We start from the raw sequence: 22219 nt of genomic DNA, 5'->3' as shown, positions 1-22219 counted from the left end.
GACGTCCAGATTAGCCAGGCTTCATTGGTAGAGCCTGTATCAATATCTCAAAATCTAATAATCAGAAATACTTCTGTCTGGTGTATTCTGGATGAGGGATTTTCATCCTATATGCCCATATAACCTCTTCGTAAATTTAAAATTATAATTTCAAACTTTAAGGTTATAAAATATAAATTAGAAATATGAGAACTGTTTGCATTTTACTATTATATATGTGGCTAAAACCTAAAGGACACAGAAAACCCTTAAAACTCAACTATAAAAACGAATACCCCGGCCAGGCAGTGGTGGCACACACCTTTCATCCCAGCACTTGGGAGGCAGAGGCAGGCGGATTTCTGAGTTCGAGGCCAGCCTGGTCTACGGGGTGAGTTCCAGGACAGCCAGGGATACACAGAGAAACCTGTCTCAAAAAAAGTCTTGAAAAACCAAAAAAAAAAAAGAAAAAAAAATATAAAACTCACAAGCCTTCCCTGAGTGGAACATGACCATTTCTTAACCTGTAAATTATACAAACTGCTCACTTTGAAAATTTCTAAATGCTCTTCCTTTAACTCAAAAATTCACATGGCTGGGAGAAGACAGAGAGGGAGGGGTTAGGTAAAGGTGAGTTTCACTCTTGATAAGCTATCCCACACTACCAATAAACTGTTCTCAGTTCTATCCTATCCGGTGCCTTTCCTGGCGATTCTGTTTTGCATATAAATGTGTAAGTGGTTGGGCAGCCTCAGAGGCATCCAGCAGGAATCACAGCGCTCTGAAGGCTGAACAGGAGGACTGCACCCCACCTCTGAGGCCAGGCTGGGTAAAAGTGTGCAGTGAGTGTTGCCAACCACCGACAGAGTGAGGCTCTGTCACAAAATAAAAGTAAGACAACAGTGAGCTCCGATTCTCAGGTAAATGAGTTAAAAATGAAAGTCAGATCTTTCAGACAGATCACAGAAGATAACAGAGGAAAAACAAAATGGCTTTCAAAACCCCAGGTTCAAAAACCATCACATGACAAGAGCCGCTTTGTTATGTGGGACCATAGCAGCACCTTGAACCAGGGTGTGAAATAGGCCACAATGCCCAAGGACAGCCACACTTGGATCTTAACTGGAACTCGAGAGAATGGAATTGTAAGAAACCAAGTCCGCAAAGGCTGTGGGCCTTCATCTTCTCCTCTGCCCACCGTCTTCCACCTCATGGCTTAGTCCCCTTGCACACTCCTCTACCTCTGGGTCTCTCTCCTTTCCACAAGGCATGGCCGGGGCTAGCACCACTTTCCCTTAAGAAGTAACATACTCCAAGACAACCCAAGCAGGCTACCAGGGAGAAAGGGAAGCAGGGCCACACAAAGCTTTGTACAGCCATCCCCACAACAAACACTTCCCTCAAAGGCCTAACAGGTGAACATAGCTGTCTGTCATATGTCTGTCTGTCTATATGCATGTCTGTATGCCTGTTTTTCCAAGACAAGATTTCCCTGTGTTGTCCTGGCAGTCCTTGAACTTGTGCTATAGACCGGACTGGCTTCAAACTCAAGAGATCTGTCTTCCTCTGCCCCAGAGTGCTGGGACTAAAGGCATGGGCTGCCACCACCCATCATACTTTTTACAAAAATCTGGTTTCCATATACTAGAATACAACTCAGGAATAAATATGGATACGCTGGGCTGGAAAGAGTTGTCCCTGTGGTTAAGAGCACTTGTTGCCCTTACAGCAAGCCCAGCTTCAATTCCCAGCGCCAATGTGGTGGTCCACACAAATCTAAATAGAACCCTAGTTCCAGGGGCTATGACATCTTCTTCTGACCTCCAAGGACCCCAGGCACACATATGGTACACATTCATATATAAGATACATACATATATATATATATATATATATATATGTGTGTGTGTGTGTGTGTGTGTGTGTGTGTACATACATACATACATACATACACACAGGCAATACACACATAAAATAAAAATAAATCTCTTTTTAATTTTAATGATGAACTATAAACTAGAGCATCATTTTACAAGTGAGTGAATTACTGAAAGGTGAAACACAGAGATCTCAAAATGAAAGAAAAAAAAATACACACTGTGTGCCTACATGAACAAAAATTGTTATAGAATCCACGCCAGCTGTAGTAGTGAAAGGCAGACTAAAAGCTGTCCCGTGACAGAGGGCAGCAGAGGAGGGCAGAGGTGACCTGGCTGTGGTGATGGTTCCACACTCTGTACAAAGCTGATCGAACTGCATGATTAAATAAGGAACTCACTGTGTGTCAACCACGCCTCAGTGGAACCTGCCGAGACCAGATTGTGGACTCTGACTAAATGATATCAATGTTGATTTCTTTTTAATGAAGAGAACGATTGTCTCTATCCCTACTTGCACCAGGCGTGAGGCCATCTCTCTGGCAAAGCACAAACACTCTTATCCGACTTTGGTTCTTTGAGACAGGGTTTCTCTGTGCAGAGGAACCCCTTTTCAGAGGGGACAATGAAACAAAAACAAAACACTATTTGTCTTTTCAAAGAATTTCCTCTTAAGCAATATTCCAAACTGCATGCTTGCCTGAGACTTTTCATGTCTAAATCCGTTTGCACTACAACAGCCTTGGGAATAAACAACTTCAGTTTCTATGCAGCACCAAGAACCACAGGAGGGCCTGTGACTCTAAGGGGAGGCCCGGGGAGCAGCTCTCTGGCAGCCGGAAGGCTCTCTGGTCTTTGCCCTTAGGGGTTCCTTCGGATCTCTCTGCTAAAAACAGTAGTTTCCTTTTCTAGAATTAGTAGCTGCCTTTGGAGTCTCACACTTGAACAAACCCAGAACAAGACTTTTACCAAAACAGGTTAGGCCTGAATGTACTGTACAAATGCCAGCAGAGCCACCAGGACAGCAGATGGGAAGACTGCCTACCCGTCTCTCTTCTAAAAACACAAGAAAAGAAAATCCTCCTGGGTCCTCGAGCCACAGGGAGGAAACACAGGCAAATAAATATAAACTTCTATGTACTATAAGGAAAAGTTACCAGGCTCGTGCCTATCTCTGTATTCCCTACTATATATCCTCAGTGATGCCTGGCACGTAGGTTAAAAATAATGCTTCTAATATGGCATTATCATTATCTTCCCAAAACTGACTTTTAAAACCATCAGGTAAATTCAACTTACTACAAGCTCCAAACGCTCCTATTTATTCTGCTTTGTATCTTTGAAACTTCCAGAATAAATTTCCTCAAAGTGAAGATATACAGAAAGACATAAGACGTTCTTCTTTTAAAAGAAAGAATTATGTCTGAAACCCTCGGACTATTACTTATTTACTGGGTTATCATACTGAAGGTACAGAAGACTGATACCGTTCGCCAACCTACTCAAGTTCCAGATACTCTTTTATGTCATCTAAAACACTATAAAGTTATGTTTTGCATACATATGGTTTATTCTTTACTAGACTTTACTTCGGATAATACGCAATTATAACTATATATTATATAAGCTATTTATTATCTAAGTTATGTATACTGTTCTTTATGAGCAATTTGACTAATCTTTCCAGAGAACTTGTTTTATTTTTGAGATAAGGTGTCACTCACTCACTATATAGCCTTCAAACTTGGAGCTCTGCCAGCCTCTGCCTGCTAAATGGTAGGATCAAAGGTGTGTACCATCACATCCGATAACTAAGGGAGTAATTTTTTAAGCGGCAGGTTTCAGATTAACACCTTTGCTGCCTGAAAGTGATGTCGAGTATAGTCTCCCCTATTATTAAAAGTAAAGTGGCCTATTAGGATTTTATTGCTCAGTGGCATTTATAATTGCCAAAACCTAGAATGTTAGCACTGAAAAGCGCATGCACACAAGTGCTGATTTCTCCTCCAGAGAAGCCACAGTTGTTCTGACTTGAGAAATGCACAGCTAGGCTCTGATCCAGCAGTGGGGACACACAGATCATACAGGATCCTATACATCCTACAGAAGCAGGAAGAGAAGGACACGGACATGAACAGTGTGGTCTGAAAGGGACTGAACCTCCAAACAAGCCAGAGAGTTTTCCAAGTCGGTGTGGATCTGTAGAGACCTGGGAGCAGAGGGTTTTCATGCCACTGAAGAATGAGGCGTCTCGCTGGCGCTGCTGCACAGTGCAGGAGCCACACGAATGGCTCCCAAATAACCTTCAGGAGCCCTGTGCCCAGTGACTCCCCTGTCCTCTGGAAACAGAGGAAAGTAAGTCTCATTCTTAACATGCTCAGCTACCAAAGTCCTCAATCATCCTAGAAACAGTGGATGCTGCTAAGAATTCATTCCATCGTCTTCTCTTTCCAAGGCAGAGAAATGGAAAAATATTGTTCTGGTTAGGTCTTTATCGCTGTGATAACACGCCATGACCAGAAGCAAGCTGGGGAAATTTGTTCAGCATAGCTCACAATCAATGAGTTATTTCAGCTTACAGTTCAGTCAGTCATGGAGGGAGGGCAGGGCAGGAACCTGAGTGCAGAACAGAGGCAGAGGTGGTGGTGGGGTGTCCCTGTTCAGTTTGCTTTCTTATCTACCCTAGGGTCACCTGCCAGGGTGGCCCCTCCCACAGTGGGCTGAGCCCTCCCACACCAATCATTTATCAAGAAAACGCCCCCCAGAGCTCTCTACTGGCCAATCCGAGGAAGGAAAACATCATGGCAGTGGAAGTTTCCTCTCTCCAGTTTACCTAGCTTGCGTCAAGTCGACAGAAACAAACAAAAGTCAGCACAAATATAAAATATTATCAGAAAAAGTCTTTGAGATTCATTCACTTTAAGTGGAATATTATCTCTTCATATCTCAATCCCAATGTATCATAGCACAGACCTCTACTTCAAGGAAAACAATATCAGTTTACCAATATGTATAGTCTTAATCTCCACGAATTATTTTAAAAGTGTTTTTGTACTTTGCCAAGGAGAAAAGCTATAAAAGTGTTCTGGCTAATGTTATTATATGTGCATGAGATGGAAAAGTGTACAAGCAGAGGTCTACACACAACTCCGTCATGTCAAGTCTCTCCCTACTCAAAGACTGGGACTGGGTTTGAAGGTTTATAAAAATAAGCCAGAATATATGGCTTAATGTTGACTAAGAGAATAATGTATTCCAACTTTTTGGAATGGAAACACAAAACAAGCATCTTATCAAACATACATGCCACTGTTATTACAACAAATGAGAAAATGATATTTTGCTGTTTAAAGTGAACAAGAAAATATAGACTGTTTTGGTCTTCCAAAGGAAAATAATAAACTATCAGTCCACTGGTACCCAGAGAAACTGTGCAATCATTCATAAATCCCATAGATTTATCCTAAAGCCTGTAGTACCCCAAAGGAAATAAAACCTAAATCTTCCTTACTGTCACACCTGTCCGCTTCAATGGCCCCGTATCCGCCCAGCAGCGGGTGGGGTGGGGAATTCTCTATAATGAGACAAGAGACTGTGCTAGCAATAAATGGGGTGTCCGGAACCTGCTTGAATGTGAGGCTCACTTGCTGACTTCAGACACCATTACTTCCATAACAAGGGGATTCTCCTACACAATTACCTACCGAAGATTCGATTCGTCTACCAAGGTTTGCAAAAATCACATATCAGATGAACACCACAGTCACAGGAGAAACCTGGAGTCCTACAGAGCAAAGTAAGAAAACAAAGGCGATGTCTACACACTAACAACTGTCTGTATTTTACCGCCCTTTGGAACTTCAACCAGAAACTAGTAACACGGCTTTGGGGACATATATATCTATATCTCGGCAGCCAGTTCCCCTTACCCTCTGAGCATCTCTCCAGCCCAAAGAGACACATTAGTCTGAATCTCAGCATCCAGTTCTAGTTTTACTACTTAAGGCTATGAGGAACTGAATAAATGACTTCATTTCTTATTGCCTCAATGTGTACTTTTATAAAATGGGAGTAATTTACTATCTGATACACTCTTAGGAAAACTAAAATTAAGTAACACACAGAAGTACTTTGAGCACCACTATACTCTTTTGCTTTCTGTTGCTGTGATAAAACACTGACTGACCAAGCCACCGAGTCGCCCTGCTTCCTGCCTCCCTCCCCTGGCTTACGCGGCTGTTCCTCACACCTCCTCATTAAACAGTGCTGAGGAAACGGGATAGCCACATGCAGAAAAACCAAACTAGACCCTCTGCCTCACTCTGTACAAAATCAACTGAAATTGATTAAAGCCCTTACTACAAGTCCTGAAATACTGAAATTGCTACAAGAAGACACTACAAAATACAAGCAGAAACTTCCTGCAAAGGACTTTAGTAGTTCTGAAAAGCATACCAAGAACTGAGAAATGGGATAGACATTGTGTGAGGATAAAAAGCATCTACATAGAGAGATGGCTCACAGATTGGGAGAAAACTCTTTGCTAGCTACACATCCGGTGGTAACTTAACATCCAGAATATATGAAGAACTTCAAAAAATAAGATTAAAACTATACTCACAGTCTATCTAAAAGAATGGCTACCATGAAGAGAAAAGAAAAGACAAATATTACCCATAATGCAAAGTGAGGGACTCCTTACATACTGCCCGTGAGGACGTAAAATATGTACAGCCATTGTGGAGGCTTCTCGAAAAATAAAATCAGAATGACCGCGGGCTCCATCATCCTAAGTAGGTTTATGCTTCTGGGTTTACAGCTGAGGGGCTCTCAACATCTTGGCCGCACCTGCACGTCCTACTGCGAGCATGCAGCACTATCCTGCACGTCCTACTGTGCGCGTGCAGCACTATTTGTAAAGGTCAAGCTTCGGAATCAGTTTAGGTATCCATCAAGAGATGAACAGATAAAGAAAACACTGCAGATATGCATAAGAGAGTTTTATACTGCCATAAGAGACCTTCACCTTAAATGAAATAAACTCTGAAAGATGAATTCCGCATGTCATTTCTCGTTTGTTACCCTAGATTTTCTGTGAATACCTAAAACCAGATATATACACACACATATATATATCATATATATCATTCATAGCTACAGATATCAAATATCATATGTAGATATATATAACATATCATGTGTAGATATATTAAACAAATATATATACGTACTCACACATACACACACACACAAACAAACAAACAAATACACGCATATATGTGTGAGAAATGCATATATCATATAAAAGCCAAAAAGAGGCTAGTGTAAGAAAGGAATTCAAAGCTCATGGGGAGACGGAAAAAGGAAGTGTGTGAGGGAATAATATAGTCAGAGTACATGACATCCATGAAATTATGCTTTTCTCTTTACTTAATTTTATTTGTATGTATGTACACCACATGCATGCAGGAGCCCTCAGAGATCAAAAACCAGTCAGGACTCCTCGAACTGGAGTTCCAGAGAGCTGTGAGCTGCCACATAGGTGCTGGGAACTGAACCTGGGTCCTTTGCAAGAGCAGCAAGCATTTTAACAACCAAGCCATCAGTTCAGTCTGAAAATAAACACCAATAAAGATAACAGAAAGCAGGCTGGAGAGAAGGCTCAGTGGTTAAGAGCACTGACTGCTCTTCCAAAGAAAACAGAAAACAAAAATTCTTTAAAAAAAAAAATTCCAAAGCTTAGTAGAAGCACTAAAATATTTATTACATTAATTACAAGGTTGAAAAGTTAGAATAAACTAAATGTATCAGTAAATAGCTGTGTAATTTAACAGCTATCAATTAAGTAAAATATTATCCTATCACTAAAAACTGTTTGTTAGACATAAAAACATAGGGGCTGGCAACATGGGTAAAGGTGCCTGTTGCCAAACCTCACAACCTGAGTTCAATCCCCAGGACCACATGGTAGAAGGACAGAACCATTTATTGCAAGTTGTCGTCTGACTTCCACAGGTGTGAGCCCCCCAATCATATAGCAAATAAGAAATAAAAAATAAAGAATTATAGTGCGAAATGGCAGCATGTTTAGTGTGTTTACAAGTAGCATAAAGTACTATAACATCTGTATATACACTGTAATGTAAAACTGTATGTACACTGACAAATATGCAAATATGCAAAACCATATTTGAAAAGCCCACCAAGACCAACAAGCCACACACTCATATGGCAAGAGTGACTGTGCCAGGCTGAGACCTAAAGTGGCTTTTTCTCTACACTATTATTATACTCTCATGATTTCAAAATTAAGTTGTTTTTAAATATATTTCTTGCAGCTTTATTTGAATATTTCATGTTAATTAATATTTATATTAATATTTAATATTAGGAACACTACAATATTATGTTAGGGCACCTAGTAAAGCAATATTAAAATTAAAGCATAATATTAAAATTAAAGCACAAAGTATGTCCTTAAAATAACTAAAGATCACAAAGGAAATTAAGAATAAAACAAATCAGATATTAACTTCAAGTTAAAAACATGATTTTTTTTTTTTCAGAACTGAGTCCCTATTCGCAGGATCGCTTAAATATGAGATCGAACGATCACAGCAAATAAAAGTTAAATCACTTTTTAAGACCTAAGGACAGCTAGGTACAGTGGTGCACTCCTCTAATCCCAGCACTTGGGAAGCAGAGGCAGGCAGCTCTCCTTTGAGTATGAGGCCAGCCTGGGCTACCTACAGCATTCCAGGCCAGCCAACACTACACTCCGTCTCATAAAACAAAAATAAAAAGTAAGACATTGTAGAGTTCCTAAATCCTGAAGAGGCTGTGCTCTGTCATCTGTAGAGACAAAATGATAATAAAAGATGGGACTAGCGACTGCCTGTGATCTCCACAGCACCAAGAGCTGAGGCAGGAGGACAGATGGCTTCCAGGTCATCCTGGGCCTCACAACAAGACCCTGTCTCCAGGAAACAAAGGCCTTCCCACTTGACTAAACCAGATCTGGGAAGTAATGCATACTTTCATTGTTTTAAAATGCATCCACATAGGAACACAACAGGGAAGTTATTCTGAAAGTTCAGAGAGCAACACGGTCAGCACACTTTTTTTTTTTTTTTTTTTGGTTTTTCGAGACAGGGTTTCTCTGTGTAGCCCTGACTGTCCTGGAGCTCACTTTGTAGACCAGGCTGGCCTTGAACTCAGAAATCCACCTGCCTCTGCCTCCTGAGTGCTGGGATTAAAGGCGTGCGCCACCACACCCGGCAGCACACATTTTATGAATGCCAGAAAACTCCGCCATAAAAGGAGAGATGGAGCAAATTGCTAGCCAGACTCACCACTGTCTGAGTGATGCTCTCCTGCCCACCGATGAGGCGCTCATCATCTGGGAAGCCAGACAGCTGGGAGCGGGTTCTTCCCTCCAAGCTCCTCATTCAGTGATAGCCCACACCACTCTGCATTGGTCCAGGCTCAGCATCTGACTCTCCCTCCTCACCCGTCACTCAAGGCAAATCTTCTCCAACACGGATGACACAGGACAGCTAAAGCAAGGACGGTTCATCTTGCTCAACAACACCCAGTGCCTTCAAATACCCATAGAAGACAGCCCCGATCCTCAGCCAGGGTCCAAGGCAAGGCCAACAGTGCTTCGGCAGAGCATCCTGTTCTCCTTGCTTGTACAAACCCTAACCCCAAGCCTAGACTCACTGGCCTTGGGTTCTAAGACACTGGGTACATCTTGTCATTGCACCTCACAAGCAATTGTGACTAGTAATTATTCAAATATCAAAATGTGCTACTTACTTTTAAAAACTAAACTAGCAGGGTTGGAGAGACAGCTCAGTGGTTAGGAGCACTTGGCTGCTCCTACAGAGGGTCAGAGTTCAATTCCCAGCACAGAGTTCAATACACAGCAGCTCATGAACTCAGTTTCCAGGGGATCTGGGTGCCCTCTTCTGGCCTCATGGCACACATACACACATGCAGTCAAAACACTCATATACAGAAAAATAAATAAATGTTTTTAAGAAGGAAAGAAAAAACTAGTTAGGTCTAGCTATAGCCTGTTATTGGAGAAGCTGAGACAGGAGAATCACTTGAGTTTCCAAGGTCAAGGTAAGCATGGATAACACAGTGAGATCTACCCTCAAAGAACTAAACGAAAATGGAACCACAAAACCTAGGAAGGACTGCTTCGATAATATTATCCATATACTTGCACTAGAAATTGGACAGAGGGCCAAAGATAGGGCATAGTAGTAAAATACATGGTTACCATATACAGAATCCTGGGTTCACACACACATAAGTAAAATGAATCAATAAAAGCAGACATTTTTGATGTCCCCTGAAGGCTCATGTGGTGGTGGCTTAGTCCTCTCATGGTGATGTGGTGAGGAGGTGACTGGACCATGAAGGTACTAATTAACCATCAGTGAGTTCACAGCTGATCCGGCTGCTCTGAGGACCTAGGTGCCCTTCCACCATGACACATCCTGTGCCGTGATGTGTCCTGTCTGCCATAGACTGAAGGCAGTGAAGCCAGGCTGAGACCTGTGAGACTTGAGCTGAAATATATCTTTCTTCCTCTAAAGTTTTGGGTTTTTTTTTTCCAGGGATTCTTGTCACCGTGGCAGGAAAGTGACTAACATCCCCCACCAGGTTCTTCCGAAAGCAGCATCATAGCAGGATCCACCCTTGCGAAGCAACTTGCTGTGCTTCAAATTATGCACTGCAGGTAAATAGTCTAAGCCACTTTTCTGATCTTAAAAAGGCAAAAGAGGGTGGGGCAAAGATGGTATCACCCTTAATCTCGGCACTTGAGAGATAGAGACAGGTGGATCTCTGAATTCAAGACCAGCCTGGTCTACAGAGCAAGTTCCAGGACAACCAGGGCTAAGAAGAGAAAACCTGTCTCAAAAAAAAAAAAAAAAAAAAAATCAAAAAAATTAAAAGAGGCTGAAGCAGGAAGATTTTGAACAAGGGGGCAACCTAAACTATATACCAAGACCCTATCTAAAGAAATAAATAATTATCTAAATAAATAAATAAATAAATAAGGTGGGTAGGCAGAAAGACAAGGGGACTCTAACAAAGCCAGAAACTGCAGGGAGCCATCACAGACGCATCCCACCCCACCAGGACGGTGACGGTTCCGTAGAAAATTGACGGCTGAGAATCTGATTTGATGATGTATCGTCTGAAGTATCGTCTGATGTATCGTCTGATCCCAGTGCTGATGAGAAGTCTACTTTGCAAATAAATGCACTTAACAAAAAATAGATCGTCTAAGACCACCATGTAGATCAGAATGGACAGCGTTCAAATATAGAAAACACAATGAAGGGTTTCCAGAATGACAGCTATTGACAAAAGTCTGCTCTAAGCAATAGACCACCTACTCGTCCAGCTAAGTCTGCATTTTGCTCTCTCTAATCCATTGAAGGGGAAGAAATGTTACCCTTTCTCCTTCCTAAAACGCTAGGATAGCACAGGATGTCAGTTTCTTCTTACAAGTACCCAGATTCCATAAGCTGGCTCTCACAGGCCGCCAAATACTTAAGAATGATGGATGCCCAGTAGTTCTAAGATTCTAAAACATTTCACTTCCCCAGAGTTAGACAGAAGTTCCTGAAGAGTTAGGGCAATAGCTCACTGGATGAAGTGCTTGCCACATAGGCCTGGGGACTGGAATATGGATCCCTACCACCTAGGAGGTGTGGTGTCCCATCTGTAATCCCAGAACCTAGGAGGCAAGGACAGGCAGCCCTAAAGGCAAGCTGGTTAGCTATATTGGCCAAAGTGGCAAGGCCCGGGGTCAGTGAGAGAACCTACCTCAGTAATTCAGTGGAGAATGGTCCACGTGGCACCAATTTCTAGCCTTCAGATGCATACACACACACACACACACACACACACACACACACACATACACACACACACACACACGTGCTTCCTCGGGGCAGAGACTGAACTGACTCATCTTTGGACACCACACAGCTTAACCCTGTTTCCACAAGAGGTGCACCACACAGATAAGCACTGTTGGCGCCACTCAGCTGGCCCTCTTACCAATTTGTTAAAAGATGCACAAGGTCACAGCCAGAGCCAGCCTCCTACACTCACTTGCCAAGAGGTTCCCAAGAACAAGAGAGAGGAAGGAAAAACAAGAAAGACTTCGAAGAAGGGAGGAAAAAAAAAAAGACCTTTCTTTTAGGAGAAATATTAATGTACCATCTTAGACAAAAAAAAATTATTTTCTCTTAAGCCATAAAGCATTTCTCCTCAGTAAACCTCTAGGTCTCTTGTACACTGTGATGTGAAAGTTAATTGTTTAATAACCTCAGTTATAATGTCTGAAAAGCAGACCATTGACTGTACCGCTTGTGATTTATTTAGTTAGAACTGTAATTTATTTAGTTAGAGAGACCCAATGAAACATCCATAAATACATATTTATACCACAAGATAAAAACATATATAAAGGGATAGGGAGTTAAGTGGGACAAAGGAAAACTGATTGTAGAAAAAATGAAAAGATGAGCTATCCTGGAAGTGGGGTTAACATGCCAAATGAATGTATCCTATGACATTCTACACATTTACAGAGGTTTGACTCTCAGCACTTTTAGAGGATATATATATATATATATATATATATATATATATCACAGGATGACTCAGTTGTATGATTCAACAGCCTTAAGATGAAAACAGAAACACATTAGGGAACGACCTCTCCCTTGGTCTTCATGAAAAGCATTCTATGTTGCTATGCACGCTATATATGCTGTGTACGCTATGTATGCATCAATATGTATGAGTCCCCAATAATGTCTTTACAGTCCGTTTGTCAGGGCTTCGGAAGACCATGCCTCAGAACAACCCTCACTGGCAAAACAACAGTGCACAGAGACAGGCACAAGTGCTGGAGGAGAAGGTGGGCGGTCCAAGAAGCATGAAGCTCCTCTGGCTCTAAATTTCCTTCTGTCTAAACTAACCTAAACTAGAGGCTTCCTACACCACTTACCTTTGACAACAAGCCAAATCTCATGTTCCTGTTTGTTCTAAGTATATCTGTGCTTTTGTAACATTCTCAGAGGAAAGCCTGCCTCAAAACAATTACCACTGCTCAGAGTCAGGAACCTGAATGCCTGGATCCTGCAGACAAGCCTCCACACAGTTTCACATCTGGGCTTCAAGACTGAAATTCCCAACAAGCACCTGAAGTATGTTCTTCTCTGATACGAAATAGGAACTTTCAAAACTATATGTTACAATGTGCATGACCTTCATTACAGGAATGCCTATTAGCATATGAGCATTAAAAAGAAGAAGAAATCCAGTCGCCTAGATAGATGACAGCCAAACCTGCATCAAGGGATTGGTGATTTTTTCTTCTGTACAGTACTTTAAATAAATAAACAAACAAATGACAAAATGCCTTTTGCCTGTGGGTAAATTATAGGTGCCAATCACTTTCCTAGATGACATTTGGGGGAGGGGAGTTGTTTATTTGTTTGGTTTAGCTTGTTGTTTTTTTTCAAGACAGGGTCTCACTGTATAGCTCTGGCTGTCCTGAAACTCACTATGTACACCAAATTGGTTTTGAACTCACAGAGATCCACCTGCCTTTGCCTATGTGCTTGAAACATAAGACTTGGGCCAATAATCCCAGCCCCTTAGCTGACTGAAGTTTAAAAAGAGCAACCTTTCTCTCTCTATTGCTACAACCTGAGCTTCGTTTATAACCTTTGATTGTCTTGATCTTATGCTACATAAGAAAATCACTGTCATAGTTTGAGATACATACACAGGCAGCCAACCATCTGCCCATAATGTGGTGGACAGGATGTTGAAAGGGACCAAGAGAATCAAAGAAAGAACCAGGTCTACTGGATTAGAAAGGAAGCTCTTTTAGACTTTTTACATCTAAATAAAGTCACAGCCATCCAGTGTAGTCTTCAACACAAGTTCAGAGATGAGTTGGGGATGGGGGAGGGGAACACTTGCTGAATATGCTAACTCAATTCATAGGAGGCTAAAGTACTAATCAGAATACCTACCAATTTATTAATTAACCACAGAGAACAGTCCTCAGTGATCAGAAACCACGAGCCTGATATCAGAGTGCTACTTTCTCAATGTCCATAGAACCCTTAGCTAATAATCATTAGTTTACCAGATGTTAGAAAGAAGGCACAGAGAATTTGGGGAATAAGTTAGTTACAGGGGCCCCATAAACATCTTTCTTAAGTTTTATTTATTTAATGTATGAGTGCTCTGATCCACAGACCAGAAGAGGGTATCAGATCCCCTTATAGATGGTAGTGAGCCACCATGTAGTTGCTGGAAATTGAACTCAGGACCTCTGGAAGAACAGCCATTGCTCTTAACCATGGAGCCATCTCTCCAGGAGCATAAACATCTTTCTAATGACGCAAGTTGAAACTCCCACAGGTAAACCATCCCTCCCTGAGTTATCACTGCCACAACAAGGCAGACTTCCAGCTGCTCAAGCGGTCTTCCATACCTTTCGCTCCATTGAGTCCTTCCAACACGGTATGACTGAAGAGCACTCACCTCACATTCATCATTGTCCCCACCTCACCCCCACCTTCTTTTAGATAAACTTCTCCCAGATAAAGCTGCTTAAGCAAATGGCCTAAGGTCACAGCTGATAGGAAGTCACAGAGGTTCAAAGCCAGAACCTAAATCAAAGCACACACTTTTTCGGGGCACCATGTGGACCATGCCTAGAGGCATGGGCACAGCACTGAGCAGATTAAAGCAGGAGGATTGTGAGCTCCTGCCAGCCTATGCTCCACTGCCAGGCCCTATTTTTAACCACAAATAGGCAAGCAAAGCTCCCTCTTCATCTTACAGTCAATGGTGGCTTCTTGGCATTTCACCTCACCTACCTCTCTCAGTCCGCTCGAAACGATTGTTCTTGAGTTCCGAGATCACCATAAGCACACGGTGCCATCGCTTTTGGTCTAACAGTTGCTCTTATTAGACCGAAACTTCTCTGGAGGGCAGAAGTTATGTTCAATCACCTTTGTATCTATCCCTAGAATGCTATGTATTAGGTAAATATGCAAGCCTATTATCTGGTGAAGAGACCAACAAACCAAAAGCCTCCGACAGCCAGATAGCCTTAGGAAGGGCACAATTTCTCCAGCTAACTGCACCTCCTCTAAAAAGCAGGATGAAATTAATACATAAGGATGAACTATACAAGCACAAGTAAAGTTGCCTTCCGAATCTAAATCTGTGTGGCTTATTTTATCAGTATGAATTACCACAAATAAAATCGAACTCATTTAACTTCTGTGTTGTGTATGGTCATGTGTGTGTGTGCACGAATAGTCAGAAAAGGCACCTTTTCTGAGAGGTTGTAACTATCAACAAAAAAAAAAAAAAAAAAATCACACTATGGCACCCTCCTCTGGTGGGAAGCCAAGAACACACAGGACAGGAACTAGATGCTGGGATTGTCTTAAAATGATATAACAAGAGATTAAAAAAATAATAATAAGCTCTTCCTGTAAGCTGCCAGAGGTCACCTGTGAAGATGGCTCACTACTCTCTTGACCCAAAAAACCCACAAAGTCATGCAAATCAAGAGGTTCAAACCTTCATGTTCACTTTAAGAACACCCGGGAAACTGCCCAGGCCATCAAAGGCATGCATATCCACAAAGCCACCAAGTATCTGAAAGATGTCACTTTAAAGAAGCAATGTGTACCATTCCAACATGCGCCCAGGCCAAACAGTGGGGCTGGACACAGGGATGGTGGCCAAAAAAAAGAGTGCTCAATTTTTGCTGCACATGCTTAAAAATGCAGAGAGTAATGCTGAACTTAAGGGTTTAGACGTGGATTCTCTAGTCATTGAACACATCCAGGTGAACGAGGCACCTGAGATGTGCCGATGAACCTACAGAGCTCATGGCCGGATTAACCCATCCATGAGCTCCCCCTGCCACACTGAGATGATCCTCACTGAGAAGGAACAGATCGTTCCAAAGCCAGAAGAGGAGGCTGCACAAGAGAAAAGATATCCCAGAAAAAAACTGAAGAAACAAAAACTCATGGCCCAGGAATAAATTCAGCATAAAATAAATGCAGATAAAGTTAATAATAATAATAATAATAATAATAATAATAATAATAATCAAGAGAGAAGCCACTCAGCAGTATCTGTTACAATCACCATCCCAATAGCTCATTTATAACACTCCTGGTTTTTTCTTTCCTAAGGTAAAACAAAGGCAAAGAGACTAACCTGACCGCACCTGGTGGGAAGTGAAACCAGTCACTCTATTTTTGTGAGAACTGATAAACAGCAAGCATTTGAACACTAGGCGCAGTAAAAGGCATTTCAGTTTGCCTACCAGTGGCCACCTTTTCCTTTAGTACTTGTTTAGATGTGCATCGTGGAAGTGGGGCACACCTAAAATACTTTGAATTAAATAAAGGAAAGTGTCCGTCGCATCCTTTCCTGAGTGGCGTATTTGCCCAGACACTGCTAGAAACTTTTCAACCGAAACTTCTGGCTCTGAAGACAAATGGAATCATCCAATCACAAGTGCAAGGCCAAAGCATGCCAATATGTCACATTTAGACACCACCGCCCAGTGTTCTTTCTATCGCACTGATATTCCATCAAAACTCCTAAAGTGCTTTCAAACCCCAGAATCAGACTATCAGCATCTGTTCTACTGCAGATTTATAATAAATTTGAGTTTGTTATTTACAGGGGAGAGAGGCTCGAAGCTTGCTGCACCCCCACTGAGTCAGTCCAGGCACGACTCCGGACTCGTCATTAAACAACCACCCTCGGTTGTTGGTATCTTTTTTCTCACTAGGCAGTGTCTCCTATCTCAACCAGCCTCCTGTCTTTCAGCTACCCTGTGGCCAATGGGAGGAGAACTCCAAACCATCCTGAGACTACAAAAGTACGATGAATGAGAAACTTTCATTCTGAAGGACATATTATAAACGGGCAAAGGGGGGTGGGAAAAATGTTTGTTTAAATACTAATTCCAGTCTTATCACCTAAGTGCTCCAAATGTTTGGCGTTCTCTACAGAGTTAGCAGGGAGGCACAGAAACCTGGGCAGCATTTGCAAACGGTGAATAGAGAGCGCGGATAAGATAACCAACTGAAAGCTTCCTCAGACCAAAAAACAAGCAAACAGTGCCCTGGAGCCCACGGGGAGGAGGAAGAAGGATAAGAATGCAAGGAAAGAGGAAGAGAAAGACAGGGCAACCGCGGAAAGGAATCTGGCCAATAAGGAAGTGGGGAAGCATGAAGCAATGTAAGTTACAAGTGTCCAACTGAGGCAGATGTCAGGACTTGCTCTGCAGCCACATTTTAACACTCCCTATGTCTGGGCACAGGGCCAAGGGCAGGACCTCCAGGAAACCTGAGACTCCACACCCCAGAGTATCGAATGTCACAGAAATTTGCCAGAAAGACCTATAGCAGGCTTTATAGTCTATTTCCTGCTCCCAGATAAACCCCAAGCAAAGGCTTATAGACGAAAGAGGACATCAGTATCCCCAAGCTGGCCACTGCATAGAGGTCAGGTGTGGCTACCGCCGGCTCTGAGCGCACAGCCACCTCTGCAAAGGCCTGGCAGCCAAAACCCACCACCAGCGAGGCACCCTGTCCCCCGGTCCTATAGCTCTAACAAAGTTGGCAGAGTTGGGAAGAAGCGTGCCTTGCAGCTGAGAGTCCTTCCCTAGCGCGAAGCAAATAGATGTCGCAGCTTCCCTCACCTTCACCAAGTCTATCCAACTGGTGCAGGCTTCTTCCTTTAGGGGTACACGGAAGACACTATCTTCCTTAACTGCCTCAAACTCTAGAACCGGGACACTGAGGCCTGGTGACAAAGTTCACTGCATATACTATTCATTCTTCCCAGAAAACTAACAGTTATTAACTGGCTTCTGACCTTGGGAACTTTATATTAAAATGACACGAAATATCCAGTGCGTGTCTCTCGGCTAAAGTGAACGCTCTCGTACCCAAGATCTCCTTGGCAGGGTCTTGGAAACTTGACTCACCTTGTCATCACCAGGTCATTACCACGCCCCTCTCACCCCGATCCGACCCCGCCACGCAGGAGACGCCCGGTTATATTCACACACATAGACCCAGAGAACTCCTACCTCGCCGCCGTGCCCATCAAAGATTCCGAAGATGGACGGGTGAGTCTTGTTGGCTAGATCGGTGAGAACTTCGAAGCGATCTTCCATGTGGTCTCTCCGGCCCTGGATGGAGTACACCGCCACATTATGGCTCTTGAATTCCCAGGTCTTGGAAAACTCGGCCTCCAGCACATCAAGTCCTCCAAGACGATCGTTCTGCATAATCTCGGCCACCTTGCCCTTCACCATCTTCACCGCGTCCCGGCTAGACTTGACGATGGTCTTCACTTCGTCCGTGTGGAAGAAGTAACTCCACAGAGCCAAGCTGATGCACAGCAGGAAAAGCGTCTCGGGTCTCAGTAAGAAGTAGCGCATGATGCGACCCAGCAGAGACAGCAAAGTCATTGTATCCTCTATCATTTATTATCCCTAGAGCCCGGACCAGCAGCAGCGACGCGCGCCCCGCAGCTCGCGGGGTCCGAGTACTGCGGGCACTGCCCGCGGGAACCAAGGCGGTGAGGCAGCCCGGGCCGACAGGGTGAACCCACGGCCGCTCGGAACAATCGTCCAGAACGATGGCAGTTTCCCTTTTGTCTGGGCAGCCCTGAGGCCCGTGCCCGCCGCCTGCGCCGCCTTCCCTCCCCGCGCTCTTTGTGAGACCGCAGCGACAGCGGCGGCGGCGGCGGCCGCCGCGGGTGCCCCGGGTGGGCGACAGGAATCAAGTTAAAGTTGCGCCTAGCCGGTCCGCAACGGTGAAGAGGATTTCGGGGTGCCGATGCCCACGCGGTCCCTTTAGGGGTCCCCCCTCGCGGTACCCGGGAGCGATCGGCAGGTGAGGAAGCGCAGGGCGCAAGAGCCCGGCGGCGAGGGTTGCACGTTCCCTCGATCGCCGCTGCAGGCGAGCTTGGGGGACGAGACAGCGGAGCGTTGCGATTTCGTCACACATCCAGAGGGGGTCCCCGAAACAATAAAAGTTTTGCCGGGGCCTGGGCAAAGGCAGGGGGACACCGAGCCGGGAAACGCAGCACGATGGGTGCGGAGCCGCCGGCAGGCTCTGCCTGCCTCTCCCCGGCACCTCGCAGCTCGGCTCGGCTCGGCTCGACTCCGCTCGGCAGCTCCCGGCTCCGCTCGCGCTCGCCCCGCCCCGCCCCGCACACGCTCGCCCCGCCCCGCCCCGGGAGTGGCGCTTCCAGACTGCGTAACACTGTCACCCGGCTGGGGCCCGAAGGAGCTCGCCGGGGCGGACGCACGTGGGCAGCAGGCGGGTCGGGGGAGAGCTGCGGGGGGTGAGCGGCAAATCCAGCCGCCCAGCTCTAGCCGATTGTCGATTCTGCCTCGGAGGCCGGCTCCTGAGGACAATATGATAATGACGTGAGGTCACTGAACGTTGGTTTCTTGGGCAGCACGGCTGCTCGCTGGGAAGCCGGGAGCTGTACCTGAGCCCTCCCCCCCCTCCGGCACGCTACACAATGGTACGGTCCACGCCAGGCTCTTCGTAGGGCTAGCGAGATGGGACACATTTCTCCTGTCTCGAAAATCGAAAGTGAGTGATTACTTAGACTACCCGAGGCAGCCGCCACAGAGACCCGCCGGGATCTTCCGAGAGGCAGGACTTGGACTCGGTCTCTCTGACAGCAGAACCGAGGATCTCAGAACCAGAGGCTAGACGTGTAATGGCAAACGCGGGAGGTCCAGGCAGGGCTGGCCACTGAAGACTGGGACTGTGCTGATGGCCACTCTTCCTCAAGGAGACATGCTTGTAGTGTCCCTCAGCGAGCGACTCTGCCTATGGTTCAAATTAGAAGTCCTCTGGAGGCTTGAAAGTGACAACCACCTCAGTCCTCGCCGAAGATGAGGGCGGGAGTTTGAGTAGGCAAAGGTGGACCTCGGCAGGATAACTTTAAGTTGGGGCAAGGACTGGCTGCCTAGAATAAGAAGCAAGTGATCTTTAAAGGATCCTTTCATTCCCTCTACCCCTGTCCACGAAGAACGGTGCTGATCCACCGGACTGAAGTTCAGGCCTCCTGATACCCTCCCAGTCAGTGTTCCCCCAAACACTTCTGTCTTCTTTTGATCCCAGTTACGTCTTAAGATATAAAATATAATTACTGCAATAAAATATAACAAAATGTTATCAGTTGGCAACTAAAGTAACTACAAGCAATTTACATTTTGTCCAGATTTTTGTCTATTTTCCATAACTGCTAAAGTTTCTACCAAAACCTGGACTTCCCTAACAACAACAGAAGAAACATGCTTAAGTATTTAAATAATCTGACCCCAACAATATAAACATAAGTAGGAATGATGGGAAAGGGATATGAGCAACTGTTAAGAGTATATTTGTGAAAACTAGGATATGGCCTTTAATATACGATTATGGCCATGGCTTTCAATATTGTCCACCTGATCAAGAAAATATATAAGTTTAAAAGAAAATGGGTCGTTTCATTTAACATTCAAGAGGTTCCAACATTAGATAATAAAAGAAAATTCTAAGAACTGTAGCTAGAGAGAATGCCCTAAGTATTGTTAGGACAACTGTAATTATTTCTTACTGTAATAACTTAGCAGATTTGAGGTACATTAGTAGTTTTGTCCATACAACTTTGTCTCCTCCAACAAACACACTTTGTAGATAAGGATTCCAGAAGTCTGACCTCCCATGAAGTCACAAGCAATAAAATCCCAGCCCAAAGGTACTCTGGGTCCTCTGCCTGGACTCCAAATGCTAGGATTAGTGAAGCTACACCTAGGTATGCCATTCGTTCCCCCAAAGCTAAGCAAGCACGATTACTATAATGGCTTGATTCAATGAATTAAGTAGTAAGTTTAGACAACTTTAAATTCTGTGATGTTATGCTGTGACATTTACATCAAAGTGGTTCATCTGTGTAAAAATCAAGAACATTTTTTTTAAGACCCTCTAGGCATTTCCCTATTTCTGTTGAGAAATTCCATGTAACTTACAATTTGTAATCCCTAAATAAGCGTTTTGTTATCATTTACTGTAAGTTGAATATGCTGGAAAAACAATTAAACCCTTTCTGCTAATGCCAAATTCACTTTTGCTTATTCTGATTTACAAATGTTTTGTTTTGTTGGATTTTGGGAGACAAGGTCTTTCTATGCAGCCTTGGCTGGCCTGGAACTCAGTATGCAGTCCAGGCCATCTCTAAACCCATAGCTCCCTCGGCCTTTGCCTCCAGATTGCTGGGATGAAAGGTGTGTTCTATCACACTTGACTGCAAACGTTTTTAGATATATCTGTATTTATTTCCATCCCCCCAAAAAACCAAAAAACAACAACAAAAAAAAAACCATTCTTCTAATGAAGACAGAGTTTCTGCTATTACCTGTGTTTATGATATGAGAAGGTTAAGGCCCAAAGTCAATGTTGCTAAGAAGAAAATGAACCCAATTCTGATCACGCAGCACTCTAACATCCACTGATTCCCAGTGACATGGAGATGGTTGGTATAGTTTTATATTTTTCTAATGACATTTCAGTCAATTTTTGTTACAGAAATCTCAACAGCAACAAAAATTACATGGATTCTTATGACACAGATTTGGGACAAACTGCTATCAATATCTGACACAAATACAAATAAATTGTACTCCACCTAAAAACCCTGTTGCTTAAGTGGATCTTTTTTCTAAATCTCACAAGAAACAAAGAAGTGGTATAAAATGTATATTGTATAATTACTTCATCTGTACAGTAGAAATAACTCAGTAATAACACTAAACTAATGGCAGTCCTAAGTTTTTATCAGATAGGAGAAAAGTGACAATTACTTGGCAAGGAGTGGAAAGATGGCTCTATTGATGACGTGCCTGCTGCTCAAGCCCACTCAAGCATGAGAACATGAGTTCTGATCCTGTCATAGTGTTTGCTGTGAAGAGACACCATGACCATGGCAACTCTTAGAAAGAAAATAATTTAACAGGACTTGCTTGCTTACAGTTCAGAGGTTTAGGCCATTGTCATCATGGCAGAGCGCATAAAGGCATGCAGGCAGACAAGGGGCGGGAGAGGTAGATGAGAGAGAGAGAGAGAGAGAGAGAGAGAGAGAGAGAGAGAGAGAGAAAGAGAAGACACTGGGCCTGGCTTCTGTGGCCACAAAGCCTAGCCTCAGTGACACAGTTCCTCCAACAAGGTCACACCGACTCCAACAGGGCCACAAGA

The 22219-nt window shown here is 43.7% G+C and overlaps 1 protein-coding gene and 1 pseudogene across 1 annotated transcript in view; one reads left to right on the top strand and one right to left on the bottom strand.

Annotated features, from left to right (window-relative positions):
* The window catches only part of Ppm1l (protein phosphatase, Mg2+/Mn2+ dependent 1L), a 243379-nt gene extending 224232 nt beyond the window's left edge, over positions 1-19147 (bottom strand). The window contains exon 1 of the mRNA XM_021196357.2: positions 18049-19147. Within this exon, the coding sequence (XP_021052016.1) occupies positions 18049-18447 (399 nt within the window). The 5' untranslated portion in view covers positions 18448-19147. The remainder of the gene's footprint in view (positions 1-18048) is intronic.
* LOC110320380 lies at positions 15433-15978 on the top strand (annotated as a pseudogene).
* Positions 19148-22219: the final 3072 nt, after the last annotated feature.

The sequence above is a fragment of the Mus pahari genome, chromosome 4 (genome assembly GCF_900095145.1).
Source record: "Mus pahari chromosome 4, PAHARI_EIJ_v1.1, whole genome shotgun sequence".
NCBI classification, from domain to species: domain Eukaryota; kingdom Metazoa; phylum Chordata; class Mammalia; order Rodentia; family Muridae; genus Mus; species Mus pahari.
Note: the sequence above shows the minus strand (reverse complement) of the source record. Positions and strands in the feature narration are given on the sequence as shown.